This window comes from Glycine soja, chromosome 4 (assembly GCF_004193775.1).
Source record: "Glycine soja cultivar W05 chromosome 4, ASM419377v2, whole genome shotgun sequence".
In the NCBI taxonomy this organism is placed as follows: Eukaryota; Viridiplantae; Streptophyta; class Magnoliopsida; order Fabales; family Fabaceae; genus Glycine; species Glycine soja.
The window spans coordinates 43277199-43297188 of record NC_041005.1 but is presented as its reverse complement, the minus strand read 5'-3'; the positions used below and the strand labels follow the sequence as shown (position 1 = coordinate 43297188).

Here is a 19990-nt window from a genome sequence, read left to right as displayed (position 1 = left end):
TCGTCCGGGTACCTTTGCTTGATGACATGCGACCTTTCTTTGGTCCTTGTGAGGTGCTTGGCACCCATCATTAGGCAATTTGTGAAATTCTGGGAACAACAAGTCATTTGCATGTGGAGATTTTATGGTCACCAGCGACTCTCGTCAAATCGAGAGGAACGAAATTAGTGTCTTATCTTTACTTTCCTTTTATCTCCAATAAAAGACAAGTAAAGAGGGGCAACTGTCATACCCCAATTTCGTCCGGGGACCTTTGCTTGGTGATATGCGACCTTTCTTTGGTCCTTGTGAGGTGCTTGGCACCCATCATTAGGCAATTTGTGAAATTCCAAGACATGCCGGAAAACCAAAAAAATATTGATGCACAATCCGTAAGTTTCCGTGACACACCGGAAATCAAATGGAAGCATCGTTGCATAATTAAGTGAGGTTCCGTAACATTCCGTAAGTCAAAAAGGGGATGATTATGTAATCCGCAAGGTTCCGTAACATTACGGAAAGAAAACAAGTATCGTTACGAAATTCGTAAGTTTCCGTAACTTTACGAAAAAAGAATCACCAAAAAAAGCCAAAGGGGGGTGTATTTAGTAAAATGGGGGGTGCAAATAGTAATTTTCGAATCTGGGCCCTTCTAGAGGTTTCTGGGCAATTTCTTGCTTAAGGTTGAAGTAACCTAGCTCGCCTGGGCGAGCTAGGTGGCCACCACACCCCCCATTTTGTTGGAAAATGGGATTCCGGGGCTTCCGGGACACCCGTAATGCTTCTGTAAAATTCCCATAACTCTAAATAAGCATAACTAACTTAATACGGGTGAGACGGAAGAGAAAAAAAGAAGAAAATCAAGTCCTATATGCTTCCGTAAGGCTTCCGTAACTTTTCCGTAAATTACGAAAGAAGGGGGGTGAACTTATCAAAAGAGGGGGGGTGCAAATAGCAATTTCGAAATTTTGAATTGGGCCTTCCAGAACGTTTTTTGAAGCTGGGTTGCTTCTGGAGGAAGCAACCCAGCTCGCCTGGGCGAGCTAAGGTCGCCTGGGCGAGCTGGGCGGCAACCTCCTCCCCCTTTTTCCTATAAAAAGGCTGAAGGGAGCTGTTCTAAGGATCCTCAGCCCCCTGGCTATGTATTTCAGCTGTTTTGGGTGAAAAAAAATTGTTTCCGTGAAGAAAATCCAAGCCGAGGTGCTTCCGTAACGCTTCCGAGATGTTTCCGTAAGCAAATCCGTGAAGGTTTTCGTCCGTTCTTCATCGTTCTTCATCCGTTCTTCGTTCTTCAACGGGTAAGTTTTCGAATTCGAGACTTTCAATTCATTTCTTGTTTTTTTAAGCTTTCCTCTTTATTTCGTTCATTTTCGATTTCTTTTCTTCCGTCTTTAACGCGCTTTTACCGTTTATTTAAGCCGTTTTCTCACCTAATAAATGATAAAATGAATTTCAACCGATCATTTGTGTTGTAATCTCATTTAATCACTTTTAAAATGAAATCTAACCGATCGTTCACGCTATAACCTCGGTTAAACAAAAAAAAGTAAAATAATAATAAAATAATCAAAATATCTTGAAAAATAATAATAAAATGAACAAAATATCTTTGAATAAAATAAAACAAAAAAATCAATCGGACGTTTTTTCTTTGGAAGTTTCCTTGAATGAATTGATTAATAACCAAAGTGAAACTAAGACTAAAATAGACTCACAAATCAAGTTTTGTCCGAAAATCACTAAAAACCGTTTTAAGGTCCAACGCCTTAAAACGGTCCTCTTTGCTTTTATCGGTTAACATGGACCGTTCAAAAGCATAAAATCAACATGTAACTTTACCGCTTTTGAAAGAACTACGTAGGTCTGAGTTCCTCATTGAGGATACGTAGGAGCAAAAGCCCCGCTTTTGTCGACCACCCCAAGAAATCGTTAATGGTCCAATGCCTTAACGTTTCTCTCCTTTCAAAAACAAGAGGTCGTTAATGGTCCAACGCCTTAACGTTTCTCTCCTTTCAAAATCAAAAGACCGTTTAATGGTCCAACACCTTAAATGACCTTTTGTTCAATAAAAACATATTTTACAAAAAAGACAAAAATAACTTAACCAAACACTTTGTTCCGAAAGAACTACGTAGGTCTGATTTCCTCATCGCAATTGAGGAATACGTAGGAGCAAAGGGAAACACCCTTGTCGACCACAAAAAGGAAAAAAATATAAAAAGGGTATAAAGGATATAAGAACATAAAAAGGGAACATAAAAAATCAAAGTCATGTTTGCACATTCGATTAAAGGCTGCCGTCCCTTGGGACGGACGTGTGGGGTGCTAATACCTTCCCCGTGCGTAAATACAACTCCCGAACCTTTCAACTTAAAAGTTCGTAGATCGCGTCTTTTCCGGTTTTTCCGACGTTTTCCTCGAATAAACGTTGGTGGCGACTCCGCGCGTATTCCTTTCGTGGAACACGCATCCCGCGAGTCACGCGTCGCCCTCCCGCCGAAGGGTAGGTTGCGACAACTGCCATACAAATCAATGTGGCAAGAATATGAAGGAGATTAGTGGGGTCCTAATCCAAGGAGAAAGAGGACTATAAAGGGTCGTCCCGTTTCAACTCGCATTCCTACTGAGAAGAAGAACGAAGACGAAAATGAACGGGCAGGTAGAAAAAAATGTGCAACATTGTCATAATAGAAACAATTATCCTAACATATCCTCATCTTAAGTTTTTTCCTTAGTCAAATATGATTGTTTAAATATTTTATTGATAATGTAATATAATGTTTTTCTATAAATAAATTGTTAAAACCTTTAGCTTTATCATTTTTAATTAAATCTAATGACATAAACAAACTAACTATATTTAGTAAAATAATTATATTAAAAATTTAATTTTTTTACTAAAATAAATATATTATTATACGAAATTCATATTTTAAAATAAATATTCACCCAAAAAACATCTTAAATAAATTAAATAATGTAACAAAAATAATTAAATTTAATAATATCATTTTCTTAATAACAAAATTAATTTAATCAACCCTTCAAAAATTAATTTAATAAATAAGTAATTTTAAAATCAATCAAAAATAATTTTATATAATATAATATTTAATTTTAATAATATTTTAATTTATAAAAAAAATATTAAGAAGGGAAGTTGGGGTGACCAACCCAAACTTCCCTAAAGCATCCCTCAACTGGTGTAGTTTGGGAAATAAATCTCAAAGTGATGTATATTGGGCCTTTTGATAAGAGAGAAGATGCATCTTGATAAAAAAAAAAAAATTGAATCTTTATCCTTCTCATTCTTGTTATATTTGATATCATTATTGAAGAATATTCACGAACTGATTAATCTTATTCTTGATGATAAGACTCTTTATTTGCACAATTTTAGAATTCTCATTATCATCAATCTCTTTAGAGAATGAGAGGTCTCCTTAAAATGTGGCTAGTTTCAAATGTATTCCCATGAAATGTATTTTTTCTTTTCTTCCTACATGTCCAAAACAAATAAAATATTTATTTGGCTGAAACGAACATAATCTAATTTAATTCCCAACAAATGGAAAATTTATTGGAAAAGTAACGCAACGCAAGCATGTAGGTACAGCTGTCTCCATGAACAGTATCCAAGACCAGGTGTCCCCACCGGAGAGAACCCATAACTCAGTTCTGATGCAGAAGGAACCGAGAAATTGAACCACATGACTCGAATGGAGTTCACAAAATTGAATTTCCTCCTTAACTCGAAGTGGGGATCGACGGTGGTGAGCATATGGATCCAGTGCACCAGCGGGTCACTCTACACATTCTCCATCTACTCACAAACCATAAAGTCAACACAGCGCTACGATCAATCAACACTCGAAGTCGTATCCGTCTCCAAGGACATCGGAGTCAACGTCGGCGTCCTCTCCGGCCTCCTCTACGACTTCCTGGTTCGCAGAACTACGATCGGGCCCTAGCTCGGTCCAAAGCTTCTTGGGCTATTTTCTCATGTGGGCCGCCGTCGCCGGACTCTTACCCCCGGTGCCCTTGCCCGTCATGTGCTTGTTCATGTTCGTTGCGGCACACGTGCAGAGCTTCTTTAACACCTCTAACGTTGTCAACGACGTGCGTAATTTCGCCAACAATAGCGGAACCATCGTCGACATTATCAAGGTTTTTTCTATTTATTTATTGATGCACTTTCAGGCAAAATCATTTCCTCTCTGACTCTTATTCCAAACATAAAGGGGATAATTTTACCGTTAAAGATGGGAACAAAATTTGTGAAGGTTTACTAATTTTTTTTACCTAATTTTTAATAAGGTTTCTATTTTTTTTTTTCAATTGGCCTCTTAACTTGTATTTATTTTTTAATCAAGTTCCTAAAATTGTGTTGTATTTGTTTATTAAGTAGTTGAGAAATCTGCAGATTAGTTTAACCAATTTTAACTAGCATAATGTTGTGAGAAATTATTTTAACATAGTCTCTCTTTCAGATTATTTAGTGAAATTCATATAAAATAGAGGAGTATTAGCAACATTCTCTTTGCCACCCTCCTTCAAACATACCTTACCTTAGTTTACCATAAGTTTCAGCTAATGAAAGAATGTTGGAAGGAAGTGTTTGAAGGAAGGAATCTAGTAAAGGACGTGTTCGGTATATTTTCAGTATAAAATAACTAAAAGTAAATTATCCTACCAACCTCAGTTAGTTAGTTTCATCAAATTTCCTCCCATACCCTCCTCTGTTTTACCTCTATTAAACTTACCTACACTGTGAGCAAAATAAAAGAACCTCAAGGAGTGTTAGTAAATTTGCTCAATAACTAACAAGTATGCCTTCAAATTTCTCATATGCAGTCCTTAAAGTATAAAAATTAAGATTAAGAAACTTTTCAAATTGATTCTAAACTTTCCTGAAATAAATTAACTTTTTTTTAATGTAGAAATACATTAACTTAGGAATTAAGAGTGCATTTAGATAGAAAATTTAGATAAAAAATTAAGAGTGCATTTAGATAGAAAATTTAGATAAAAAATTTTAACTGATGATTTTAACTGAGGAAAGTAAACTTTACTAGAGAATTTAAATTTTTTTAATTTAAAATTCATTGTTTGAATGTTTTTTTTATGAAGAATTTAAATTTTTGGAATTTTAAAATAGAACTTTAAACAACTAAAAATGTAAAATTTTAATTTCCTTCTAAAAAGTGAGAAATTGAAATTCTCTTTTTGATAGAATAACCTTCCATATTTTTTGTGTATTTCCTTTATAACCTTCATCATCTCTTTCACGTGAAAGTTTTCAAAATCTCGTTCTTGAACTCGCGACTCTTCTCTCACGTCAATAATGATCTCATTCTTCAAGAAACATCGTCTGGGCTCGCAGAATGTTGATCGGGTGCGGGTGTAGGGGACATGTAAAATTGCACCCGTCAGTCACGGGAGCAGCTGCCAGTGCCCTATCATACGGTGGAGGTGCTCACTGGCGCAGAGGACCTGGGTATAATGGTGTACGTTGTCGTGTCTCTGATCCCCTGCGACTCCTCATACCGCATCAATATTCTTCACTCTAGAAGCACATCAACCATATCTTCTCTACTCTTTGCATTCATTTTCTTTCATCCTCACAATTTTAATCTTTTTTATCCAATCACAAAATTTTAAAAATAAAAATTTCAATTAAAGTATTTAAAATTCTTAGAATTTCAAATTTTACATAATTTTAAATTTCCTCATCCAAACACACTCCATAGATAGTTCAAACAAAGAACATATTTGTGTTACCAACATTTTTTCTGAAAAATAGTTTTTCTTATTTTGGATAATAATTTTAAGAGAAATGGTATATGTATAAATGTATAATATATTTTAAAAATAAACAAGAAGGGAAAACATAAATAAAGAGATGAAATTGAAAATAGATAAAAGATACTATTACCGTAAAAATTGATATAAAAAATAGTATATAATATATTTTAAAAAAACTCTATTTTTAATGTACAAAACAATCCAAAGTTTTGAATGTCCTCAGCTGCAGTCTATGTAACACTAGCATAAGTATTATAATGCTGGCACAATTATAAGTTCTGTATCCAATATATATGTGATGTTATATCATATATGGACACAACTTACGCTATAAATATTGTACTTTTTGATAGGGATTTCTTGGTCTGAGTGGAGCAATATTAATTCAAATGTACCGAACAATATTCAACAACAAGCCTATGTCATATCTTCTGACGCTAGCTCTCTTACCACCTATAAATACATTGCTACTTATGTGGTTTGTAAGAATCCACAACACTCACGAGGGGGAAGAAAGGAAGTATCTGAATATGTTTTCTTCGATGGCTCTGGTTGTTGCTGCATACCTTATGGTTGTTATAATCCTAGAGAACATCCTTAGTCTGCAATCATCGGTGCGCATCTTTATATTTGTTGTGCTTATTGTGTTGCTAGCCTCACTTCTTTGCATTGCATTTGAAGCACATGAAAAGAACTCCGGTAGAAGTTTTCTAGATGAGGGGTCACCACTAATTGTCGAGCCAAGCCCCGAGGATACTACAGAAAGGGAGGATGCATGGAAAGATTCTTTCAACAATCAAAGAACTAATTTGCAACTAGGAGAAAACCTGAATCTTTTCCAAGCAGTGAAAACTGTGAACTTTTGGGTTTTGTTTGTTTCTGTGGCATGTGGTATGGGATCAGGACTTGCAACTGTTAACAACTTAGGCCAAATAGGGGAATCCCTTGGTTATACCAGCCATGAGACAGGTTCCTTGGTTTCTTTGTGGAGCATTTGGAATTTCCTGGGACGCTTCGGAGCCGGTTATGTGTCGGATTATTATTTGCACACAAGAGGATGGGCAAGACCTTGTACAACTGTTTATATCACTACCTGGGTGAAGTATGTGTATGTCCATGCTTTTAGAGGCTTAGTATTGTATCGGCCAAGTGAGAAGGTAAAGGGGTGATGAAAATCAATATGTACATTCTTGGTACATGATCCCTTTGATTCTACCTCGTGGCCTTCATAGTTCATACTTTTCTTATTTGAAGTTAGAATATGTCTCGTAGTTACAGAATTCACTTAATAATCTTGCATACGCATATCAAATTCAGTTTTAACCCGCCCAAGTCTACAATACAGTCACAATGTGATTGCATTTTTTATGAATTTTATTTATTGATATAAATTGCGAATCTTAGACGCAAATTGTACTAAAGATTAGATAAATAAAATCAATAACAAAAATAAGAGGTTGCAGATTAAATTATGTAATAGAACACACACAAGCACCAAATGCCTCAGGACATAAAAGTTGGCTGGCAGTAAGATACAGCAACAGTCATGATTATGTAGTGATGATATTAATAAAGACTTTGTCGTTTTATCATGAAAGGGAAAGCTTAGGCTGTTTTCAAACGCATTTATAGTATTTGATATAATTTATACATGTCCAATGCACAAGTTGGAAAATGATGTAATTCAAATTTGGGAAAAGACTAATTAAATAATGATTATTGATGTACAGCCACGTTATTATTTACTTAGTCATAGTTGGTTAATAAAAAAACAAGGTAAATTTAGGCTTAGTTATTGATTTCATCCTTAAATTATTTTAAACAATTCAATTTAATCCTTAAATTTTAAAATGATTCGATTTGAATTTAAATATCAAATTTATAATTAAGTCTAAATAATATTCATTTCTCTTATAAATATTTAAATTAAGTTGTCTTTAAGAATTATGCTTTTTTACAGACATCATACGTGAAAGAAAAGTATATTATAATTTAATATTTTTAGAAATATTTTCTTGTATGAAAATTATTGATAATTAATTTTGTAGAATTTACATGATATATATTATTACTGTAAAATATTTTTGCACATATTTAGTAAAAAAATATTTTATCATCACATTATATTAATGAACAAAATGATATAATAAAGGGTTTATTATGTTTTTAGTTTTTAAATTTTTGGTTTTTTTTCTCTGAATTTTTTTTCATCTATTTTTAGTTTTTAAAAAAATTTTCATCCTTATTTTTAGTCCCTTGAGAAGATCAAAATTAAGGATGATAAAAAAATTAAAGGACTAAAAGTAAAGATAAAAAAAAGAGTTAAAAAATTAAAAATAGACAAAATATTTAGGGATTAAAAACAAATTTTTAAAAAGTTTAAGGACTTCTCTTTCTTACAAGAAAAAATTTTAGGTACTAAAAATATAATTTATCCTATAATAAAATATAATATATTAAATATTTTTATGATATATGAAATGCATATGATAGTCAAGAAACAACATGATTAATTATGTCAATAACTACCTTCATGTGAATGTGTAGAATATCCCGTAAATATAAAATATGATACAACACATTTAACAAGATTGACTAATTAAGAAACATAATCAACATTAAGAAATTATAATTTAGTTAATTAAACAGAGCGTGTGTAAATTATTATATTATAAATTTTATAATAATATCTTTTAATTCACTAATAAAAAAATAAAAAAATAATTAACCACAAGTCACTAGTTACAAAAACTTAAAACATGAACTCATTCGGCAAATTATCTTAAGAGGGCTTCTTTTAGAAACAAATTTTTAATTTGGGTCTCTTTCTAAACTTTTTCCCGAGGGGTGTTGTTTCTACACATGCAAAATGCCATTTGGACTAGCGACTATGCCTTGGATCAACACGTGGAGGAAAATGCCGTTACCATTGGCGATTTGCACTAGCCTTGTGTGCCATTGGCAATTTGATCAAGCTAGGTGGGAAACGCCAATGTGACTGGCGATTTGGTCATGCATGGCAAGCTCCTTTTTCAGACGTAGCTGGACAACGTAGCTAGACTGATGATTTGGTCGGTCATACATTCGACGTATATTATATCAATCATCAATTACAATCAATTACAATTGTATATAATTTTTTTCCGTTAAAATCAATCATCCCTAATTTAACTACAATCAATTACAATCATATTTAATTTTTTTCGTCTAATTTTTTTCATTAAAATCAACATGCCTAATTTTTTTCCGTTAAAATCAATCATCCCTAATTTAACTACAATCGTATTTAATTTTTTATGTTAAAATCAACAATGACTACTTTTTTTCCGTTAAAATCAATCATCCCTAATTTAACTACAATCAATTACAATCATATTTAATTTTTTCCGCCTAATTTAACGACAAATTTATTTCGACTTTGGATTCAAAATTTGTGGCAAATCGTCACCTATTAAAAGGAACAACACGTTTCTTGAATCCAAAGTCGAAATAAATTTGTCGTATATATAATTTCAATGATAAAAAAATTGGCATGAATAAGAAGTGTAGCATGTGGGCAAATGATAAAAATATATAATTTGTCGTATAATATATAATTTCGTCCTTTTGTCAGTAAGTCTTCTTCATCCTTTCGTCTTCCTTTTGTTGCTTAAGATCACTTTAACTATTTTTCTACATTTTTTTTTCATTTTCTCTCTTAGCCTTGTTATTGAAATTGCCATTGACCAACAGGACCATTCTAATGCGCATGAATTATTTTGCCACGGTGGACCGATGAGGACGCGCTTGATTGGAATACGCAATATCTTCTTTCTCATTCATCAAAATATTCAACATATTTGATAGTCAGCACCTCACAATATACACAAACATAATTTAGTCCTTTTCGTTGGGGTTGGTTCGAATTGTATATAATTTGTCGTATAATATATAATTTCAATGATAAAAATATAATTGGCATGAATAACTTTGTGTGTATGTACAAGAATGATAAAAATATAATTGGCATGAATAATTTTTCAAAAAATAATTTTCCGGAAGACGTTGTGTACGTTGTGTGTATGTGCAAGAATAACTTTGTGTTATTCAAATTGGCATGAATATCTGTATGGCATTTAAAAATATTTTAAAGGTTAGGGTGTGGTCCTCCATGTTTCCAATTTTCCAAATTCCAATTGACTTGGAAATTATATATTATACGAAAAATTTATTTCGACTTTGGATTCAGGGTGGCATGAATATCCCTTATGCTATGTGCTCACGAAGCTCATGAACCTTTTGACTCAGCCTGTTAGATTTTGTTGATTTTAAATTAATGGTTTAGAATTTTTTTTCATTTTTATTTTATTTATTTTCATTTTTCTTCCTTTCTCTAATCTACCCTTTGTCTGTCTTCTCTCTTTCTCTGTCCTTAGCACACTACTATTATCTTTTCTGAGGGAGACTATTCCTCACCACCGTGTGAAAGTTATCAGGATATAATCACAGCCATTAAAATCAATCATCCCTAATTTAACTACAATTAATTATAATTATATTTAATTTTTTCCGTCTAATTTTTTTCAATTAAAATCAACATGCCTAATTTTTTTCCGTTAAAATCAATCATCCCTAATTTAACTACAATCAATTACAATCGTATTTAATTTTTTTTGTTAAAATCAACAATGACTATTTTTTTTACGTTAAAATCAATCATCCCTAATTTAATTATAATCAATTACAATCATATTTAATTTTTTTCGTCTAATTTTTTCTGTTAAAATCAATCATCCCTAATTTAATTATAATCAATTACAATCATATTTAATTTTTTTCGTCTAATTTTTTCTGTTAAAATCAATCATCCCTAATTTAATTACAATCAATTACAATCGTATTTAATTTTTTTCATTTAATTTTTTTCCGTTAAAATCAATCATCCCTAATTTAACTATAATCAATTACAATCATATTTAATTTTTTCGTCTAATTTTTTCTGTTAAAATCAATCATCCCTAATTTAATTACAATCATTGCAATTGATTGTAATTAAATTAGGGATGATTACAATCATATTTAATTTTTTTCGTTAAAATCAACCATGTCTAATCAATTACAATCGTATTTAGTTGATTTGATAATATGATTGTAATTAAATTATGGATGGTTGATTTTAACAGAAAAAATTAGACGAAAAAAATTAAATATGATTGTAATTGATTGTAGTTAAATTAGGGATGATTGATTTTAATGAAAAAAATTAAGCATGGTTAATTTTAACGGAAAAAAATTAAATGAAAAAAATTAAATATAATTGTAATTAATTGTAGTTAAATTAGGGATAATTGATTTTAACGTAAAAAAAATAGTCAGTTTTTATGAATTTTTTAAAAAATTCATTTAAAAATCGGCAAGAAAAGCATACCAGCGAAAGTCAGTATATGGTCCCTGGCTAACCAATTTCACACTATCAACATACGAGTCTAATATACTCAAATGAGGAGTGGAAAAAGGGGCAGAAAAATGGGTTATACAAAACTTGCATGTTGTTCGACAAATTAAGATTATCCTTTCATATTGTATATATTTAATGGTGAAGTTTAATATAATTAGTATGATGACTTTTATCAAGTCTGATCGACGATTATGCATGAGTAATTAATTTGAAAATATATTATTACATTAACTTAATTATAGGCATCAAAATTCTGTAATAAATATTAATGCGACTAACTTAATTATTCATATTATATATATATATATATATTATTGTGCCATCTTCTATCTAGTAAAAAATTTCATATAAAAATTAATTGTATGAAAAACATGAAAGAATAAGACCAATACACTACTAAAATTAATGTCTTCTAAGTCGGTTGTATAGGACATTTTATGATGGTTTTTAACCATCATAAGCAGGGGTGTTGTAAATGGAAACTAATATACAACGATAATTTTTCACCGTCTTCGTAGAATCAACTTTCTAGGACTGTTATTCAAATAACCGTCTTTGAATATTTCCAATACGAAGACAATTGTTGATCCTTAATCGGCTTAGTATACATGAGCATCTATGACGGTTATCAAAATAACTATCTTAGTATGATGACTTTTCTAAGACGATTATTCATATAACTGTTTTAATATGTCTCATATTCTAAGACGGTTATTCCCATAATCGTCTTAGATTGTCAAGTCCTTTTCAACATATTAAGACGGTTATACTTATAACCGTCTTAGAAAGATAGACATACTAAGATAATTATTCACATAATCATCTTAGATTTTTTTTTTGTACTCTTCTAAAGTTTTTCCTACTTTCTTCTAAATTTTTTCCTACGTCTCTGATATTGATATATATATATATATATACATTGATTTGAACCAAAACTATCATCATAATTTTCAACAAATATAACATCATTTAATTACATAATACAAAAAATTACATAATAAAATGAGAGTAATAATGTCTATAATTTACAATAAATTTTGCAAGAATTTACAATACAATATACTATCTTCACAATACGTTCATTATTTTTTCACTAGATTGCTTAGCTATTTTTAGTTTTTTTTCTCTATTCCTTATATATATATATATATATATATATATATATATATATATATTCTTCATAAGAGATTAAGCATATATTCTTTCTGACTCTGAGATTTGGATACCCCTATTATGGTAATATGTGACGTTCATCATAATCATTACGTGTCTCTTTGCAACACATTCCCTCATTTAATATCTCTAGTTCAGAAGCCCTTCATCTTATTTGGATAGCCCCTTCACCATATATATATATGTTAACATAAGAAGAAAAATATGCAAGGGTGTTACCGTAAAAAAAGGTAAGGCAGGGGCAGAGGGAACAAGAAAGTCGTTGCAATTTTGTCCACTTTTGCCGTTACTTGCTTGGAACAAAAAAGGTAAGGCAACACCTTTTTGACTCTGAGATTTCGATACCCCTACTATTGTAAGATGTGACCTTTGAAGCGGGTGTATTTTTTGCAATGACCCGTTACGTGTAGAAGTTTTTTTCTGGGGTAAAATTTAAGGATTTGAAAGATATAAAATAATGAGATTTTTTATTTATTTATAAAATAATTTATTAAAATTATTATTGTCTTATTTAAAATTAATTTTATGGATTTTTTATGTAAAATTATTAATTAAATTGTTGTAATTAATAATTTAAAATTTATTTTTATAATAATTTTTTTTGAGCTGTCTGAGACTTAAGCCGATTTTGATTTATCTCTTATCACGTAGCGGGTCATTGGACAAATTTCTGCACGTAACGGGGCATTGGAAAAACTTTCCAATGACTCGGAGAAGCAACTCTCCATCATGTCAACCTCTCCCGCTTTAGTAGGTTTCCTACTATTGGGCTGGATTAAATACCCCTCCATCTCTTCCTCCATTCATCTCATATTCATTGTTCTCACATTCCTTTATTCATTGTCTGTTTAATCAGTACATCATTCATCAAATATGGCTTCAGCTTCAACTCAAGTGTTTATTGATTTTATAAATAATTAATTTTTATTAAATAAATTGTTTAATATTTTTAGTAAAATTTTGTGTTGTAATTATATATATTGTTTATTTACAAAACTTAAATGTAAAATCTTACGAGAAAGAACCAAATCGAATTCCAATACAATCTACAAGTTTAGTAGAGAATGAATACACATGTAGCCTTTGAAAATAATAATAATATGAGTACGCTATTTACTGGAAGCACACTACTATTATCTTTTCTTTTCTGAGGATAGTATTCTTTATCACCGTGTGAAAGTTATCAAGGATATAATTATAGTCGTTAGATTTTGTTGATTTTAAATTAATGGTTTAATTTTTTTTTCTTTTATATTTTATTTATTTTTATTTTTCTTCTTTTCTCTAATCTACCCTTTCTTTGTCTTCTCTCTTTCTCTTTCTTTGCCCTCACCACACTACTATTATCTCGTCTGAGGGAGACTATTTCTCACCACCGTGTGAAAGTTATCAGGATATAATCAGAGCCGTTAAATTTTGTTGATTTTAAATCAATGGTTTAGAATTTTTTTCTTTTTTATTTTATTTATTTTCATTTTTCTTCTTTTCTCTAATCTACCATTTCTCTGTCTTCTCTCTTTCTCTTTCTCTGTCCTCAGCACACTACTATTATCTTTTTTTTGAGGGAGACTATTTCTTACTATTGTATGAAAGTTATAAGGATATAATCATCGGCCATTAGATTTTGTTAATTTTAAATCAGTGATTTAGAATTTTTTTTCTTTTTTATTTTATTTATTTTCATTTTCCTTCTTTTCTCTAATCTACCCTTTCTCTGTCTTCTCTCTTTCTCTTTCTCTGTCCTCAGCACACTACTATTATCTTTTCTGAGGGAGACTATTCCTCACCACCATGTTATCAGGATATAATCACAACCGTTAAATTTTGTTGATTTTAAATCAATGGTTTAGAATTTATAAGTTTTTTTAATTTTTAAATGTATTAATTATTTTTTCCTACATATTATTATTTAATTATTTTTTCTTCAAATATTAATAAAAAAATTAAATGGATAGAAGGATAAAAAAAAGTATAATTTTAAAATGATAATACAAATATTTGATAGGTTTAATATGATTAATTAAATTAATTATTTTTTAAAGAATTCGAATTAGTTAAAAAGTTGTATAATTAGGAACGAAGAGTATGAAATCTCAAGAGTCATCACGTGCTCGCACGCCTTTTATTCATTTTAGATCCTTCGTGACTACCATACAATCGGGCTTGATTACCAATTTAATTTAGAATGGTCTTGTGGGACCGGTGGACCGGTGAGGACGCGCTTGATTGGAAGGATTTCGTATTCGTGCGATAAGAAAAGTTTTGTGTGGATAGATCATTATCACCTCATAACATATTTACCAGAACGCTTGACTCAATATATACCCTGTTTTGGGTCAATCAATCCTTATAAAATTAATTATTTTACCACACCTAACTTGTAAAAAGTACCAAGATTTGGTCAAATATCTAACGACAAACTCCATGTTCCTTTCATTATAGTATTTCTAAACAAGTTCTTGAATAACAAGGCTAAGAGAGAAAATGAAAAAAAAATGTAAAAAAATAGTTAAAGTGATCTTAAGCAACAAAAGGAAGACGAAAGGATGAAGAAGACTTACTGTTGATCAATATAAAAATCACAAAGTTCATAAAAATGATCGATATAAAAATTCACAAGTAATTTGCATGGAAGAAAAATCTTAGATTCAAGTCATATACTCATTATCAAACTCAATTTTTTAATTTTTGTATAAAATTTTATTGTTTAAGGAATGCTTTCTATATGTTGTTGGCATGATGATGATAAGCTTTTTTTATCTACAAGAATGAAAAATAATGTTAAAAAAAAAGGTAAAATTATAAATTTGGTTTCCCTAGTTGTCTCCAATTTTAAATTTGGTATCTCTTTAAAATTATTTACGCATTTAGCCCATCTTTTATATCCAATCACGCAATTTTGACCCTCCAGTCTAGATTTGGACATTACTGTTGACAATTTAGGTTGACTAACATGTGTCAACTGGAGTCTGTTAATGGGTTGCAATTTTTAATTGGGTATGGTAAATTTTTTTACAATAACTCTAAAACCTAATCAGAATACCTAAAAGCCTCATATTGCAAAATCCATAAAATGTTCCACGACCTATCATCGCAACCACTAACCTCATCAATCTCCACACCCTCATCTCGCAACTATCGGAAAACCTCCAATGCATCCATCGACATGGTGTTCTCGCAACTATCAGAACACCATGTCAACTAGTATATAGTTAATCTCAGGCAGGGGCTACAACTACGACTACTACACTTTGCTTTGGCCTCACCTCTTTATACTCACAAAAGTAATATTTGTACGAATTTGGTGGTACACCAGCGTTAGGCAAAGATAAGAGACTGATGGTTAACATGACCACTACCGCTGCTATATGCAAATGACGAAACTCAATTAACTTCTTTTTTTAAAAAATAAATTTTTGTCTTCCTCTTTCTCGTTCTAGAAAATGGGACGGATTTAATTTAAATTCAGAAAATAAAAAAATAAATAAATAAAGGGAAGAGAGAAGAAACGAGGAGAGGAGTTAATAGAAACATCTACATAGCTTTCAAGCAGGCCCTACATGGGAAGAGGGTATACGCTAAGGTGTTTTTAAGATGAGAAAATGACTTTTCAAGCAGTATCTTCTTTCTCATTCATCAAAATATTCAACATATACAAATAAATTTTTGTCTTCCTCTTTCTCGCTCTAGAAATTGGTTCGAATTGTATTATTTAAGTGCTTATTGCTTGCGAAAATATCACTGTGTCATCCATTTTCACCGGAAGTGTGGGAAATCAAATAAACATTTTTATACCTCACAATAATAATATATAGTATCATTGCGATTGCCATTGCCATCCTCATGTCTAAGATCATGTCAGCACCTACACTTCATTATTTGTCTTCTCTCTTCACCCTTTTCGTAGTTTTGCTTCACCACTCCAACGCTGACGTTGGCACCGCTTCTCGTTACTCCCCTCCAGCTTCAGCTTCAGCTTCAAATCAAATGTTTATTACTACTGTAGTGTTTTTCTTAGGATTCCTATCAGGTGATATTTATTCATATACTTACATATGTCTTTTGTTTTTGGTTGTTAAAAAAAACTTGTTTTGAAGATTTCTATTATAAGTGTTGATACTGGAAGTTTTTTTTTTTATTAAATCATATTATTTATCATAATAAATAATTTTGTTTCTCTATCCTCTAGGTTCGTACGGAGCGACATTAATGGTCACCAACAAGTGCAGCTACACAGTTTGGCCAGCCATTTTATCTGCTACCAGAAGCTGGCCGATCCACACCCCGGGCTTCGTTCTCCAACCAGGGGACACCAACACCATCCAAGTGCCTCCAACCTGGTCCGGCAGACTCTGGGGCCGGACCCTCTGCTCCTACAACATCACCGGAAGTTTCACGTGCGTCACTGGTGATTGCATCTCCTCCACTGTAGAATGTGGCGGCGCCACCGCACCAGTCACTCTGGCAGAGTTCACTCTGAATGGCACTGGCGGGCTGGATCACTTCGACGTGAGCCTCGTGGACGGTTTCAACCTCCCCCTGGTGGTGGAACCGCGGAGCGGAATAGGAGCCGAAAACTGTAGGGCGACTGGTTGCCGGAGGAACTTGAACAAAAAGTGTCCGGTGGAGCTGCAGGTGATAAAAGAGGGCGAGGGCGTTGTGGGGTGCAAAAGCTCGTGCGAGGTTCATGAGCCATGCAGCAATAATTCCACCTTGTTTTCACACTTTTTAAAAACTAGTTGCCCTGATGCTTATCACAATGCCTCCTTCACTTGTGTCTCTGCAGATTATACCATCACTTTCTGCCCCGCTTTCTCCAAGAGGTACTTTTAATTTCTTAATAAATACTACTCCCTGCTTTATTATAATTATCTTGTCATGTTCATTCATTATATTTTTTTAGAATATTAATCATGGATAACATAATCTATAAATATTAATTTTATTTATTTATTATTTGTTTTGTCAGTGTAAATATACATGGATGACTCTTTTTTTTTAACCTTGGTTTAAGTCGTTGAATTATAAAAACCGGCAAAATGAGTCTAAGCCTTAAAACGATTTTAAATGTATTAATATAGATAGATATTATTATCCCCCTTTTTAAAGGCAAAGAAAAAGAAACTTATTAGCCCTTTCCAACAGTACAAATGAGTGTAGTGTTGTCTACTAAATCAAAACAGTTCACATCTAATCACACATAAACGTTCACTTTTGTTGTATAAAATTCCACAATTAAAGTGCACGGACTGGGAATTAATTAATTAAATTTAATACTTTATACTTATGGTAATTAATTAACTAGTATGTTGATCCGTACAAGTGAACAGCTCATAATGATTTTTACACATTTTCATTATTTTTTTTATTCTTAATTTAAGTAACAGAAAAAATCATCATAAATAATAAAAATTGCCTAGTTTTTATTAATATAAAAAAATAATCCAATGGCAAACTCTCATCTTGAGCATTAATTTGGTGGATTTGGGTGGTTGAATTTTTCATGCAGAAAATTTCCAGCTCGGGTGGTGGACCGCTCATCCCACTACGTCCTCATGCTCCTGATGAAGATACTCATACCTACTGTGTTCTCAGTTTCTATTTTAAGTTGTTGCGCATGCAACATATGGTATCGCTCACCAAATAGAGAATGCAGAATCAACATGTTCTTCGGAAGAGCTAAAGCTAAAACCCACGATCCCCAACAAAATACTGCCAATAGTATTGTTGAGATGGTTGATGGGCATTAGAGTATGGCCAAGGTTTTCTTATTGCCCTCACGTTTCCTCAATTAGTTTCTTATTGCCCATATATATTTCTCTCCCACATAATTAAGGTGGCACCAGTGCCTGTGGGATACAGGTTCTGTTAAGAGGTGTTGGCCGCAGTCATGGTCCATTTGCGTGTATTTTGTATTTCTTATATATATTGCTTTTACTTTCAATTGAGAAACTCAGAATGTACCTTTGAAGAAAACATACATTTACATAAGTATCTATTATACTTTCTTTTTTTTTCTCTCACTAGATGGCATTTGGGAGTAAAAAATATGTTTTTCCTACTAACAAACAGGGTTAATTAAGTCCACCCACTTAGTGTCTGTTTGGATTTAAGTTAAAAATACAGTGTACCACAGCACTTTGTTATGATTATTATTTCATTCGCTACATGCTCTGCTTGCTCAACATACTTTTAGAGCTAAAGCTAATTAATCTTAAAAGTGAGGTCTTTTTAAAATAAATAATTTTAAGAAAAATTATTTATTATATTTTTATCATTGAAAATTTAATTTTTTGAGCTCTTACACATGCAAAAATTATTATAATCAATTTCCTTATATATATATATATATATATATATATATATATATATATATATTTTCCGATTGACATTAAAGTCAACTCATTCCATCCTTGTTAAGATATTGTTTGGCTGCATTATGCTGAAAATTTATATATTTAGAATAGAGTGTAAAAGTGACTTTTGGATCAATTTTAGTAATAATTGATATATTTAGAGAGAAATATTTTATATATCCAATTATAAAAATACCGTTAATGTATAATGTAATTAATGAATAATTAATTTTCTAAGTAATACAAAACAATAAAAAAAGAGGTGCAGTATAATGAGTGATAAATTTTGAATTTAAATATCAATATTACAGATTTAGAGCATCACTCATACCAATATTGCATATTTGCAGCATTACTCTTGGCCTGCAAGAAAATTGGCCCACTATATTAGAATAACATACATTAAAAATTATACAAATATTAAACTTAATTAAATTTTTTACAACTAAATACCTAAAAAGCAACAAATAAAGATGCCATTCTTTAGTCAATCTTGTTCAAACTAATATGTTGGAAGAATCAAAGGAGTACTACTATCAAGTGTTTTGTCTACTAGCAAAACACAAGTCCCATTTAATTTTGGAAAACAAGTGTTTTTTTTTTTTTTTATACTTATTACCACCTATAGTATGACTCCACAGGCTATATAACCCTCGATCAGCATAAATCCCCAAGCATTCCTTTATTTATTGTCTGTTTCGATTTAAGTTAAAAATACAGTGTACGACACCACCTTGTTATGATTATTATTTCATTCGCCACAGGTTGCTCAACATACTTTTAGAGCTAAAGCTAATTAATTTTAAAAGTGAGGCCTTTTTAAAATAAATAATTTTAAGAAAAATTATTTATTATATTTTACATGAAAAATAAACGTCTTTGTGTAAAGCTTTTTGTTTTCGGTAGAGTTCAACATTACAAACAAATAAAACGTAGTGTTCAAGAATTCACCTGACTTAATTAAAGTGCTTCTCCCCTAAAAAAATAAATTAAAGTGCTTCTTAGTACAATTTTAAGAAATTACATGTTCCTGTAAAAAAAAATCACATGTAACTAATTTCTTCTTCTTCTTTTCTTACAAAACCTCCATTCTTCTTTGTTAATTACCTTTTAACACGTATTATAGCATTTGTTTAAGAGAAAAATTATATTTGTAAAATAAAATATACAACTAAAATAAAAAAAAGATAAAAAGATAAAAGAAAGAGATAAATTTAAATTTAAAATACAATGATAAGAT

At 31.3% G+C, this 19990-nt stretch overlaps 1 protein-coding gene and 1 pseudogene across 1 annotated transcript; both read left to right on the top strand.

Annotated features, from left to right (window-relative positions):
* Window positions 1-3562: 3562 nt before the first annotated feature.
* On the top strand, window positions 3563-7107 carry LOC114409767 (annotated as a pseudogene).
* Window positions 7108-16592: 9485 nt separating this feature from the next.
* On the top strand, window positions 16593-18213 carry LOC114408198 (thaumatin-like protein 1b). The gene is made up of 2 exons (XM_028371275.1): window positions 16593-17217; window positions 17904-18213. The coding sequence occupies exons 1-2, from the start codon at window positions 16604-16606 to the stop codon at window positions 18142-18144; spliced, it is 855 nt and encodes a 284-aa protein (XP_028227076.1). The 5' UTR covers window positions 16593-16603; the 3' UTR covers window positions 18145-18213.
* Window positions 18214-19990: the final 1777 nt, after the last annotated feature.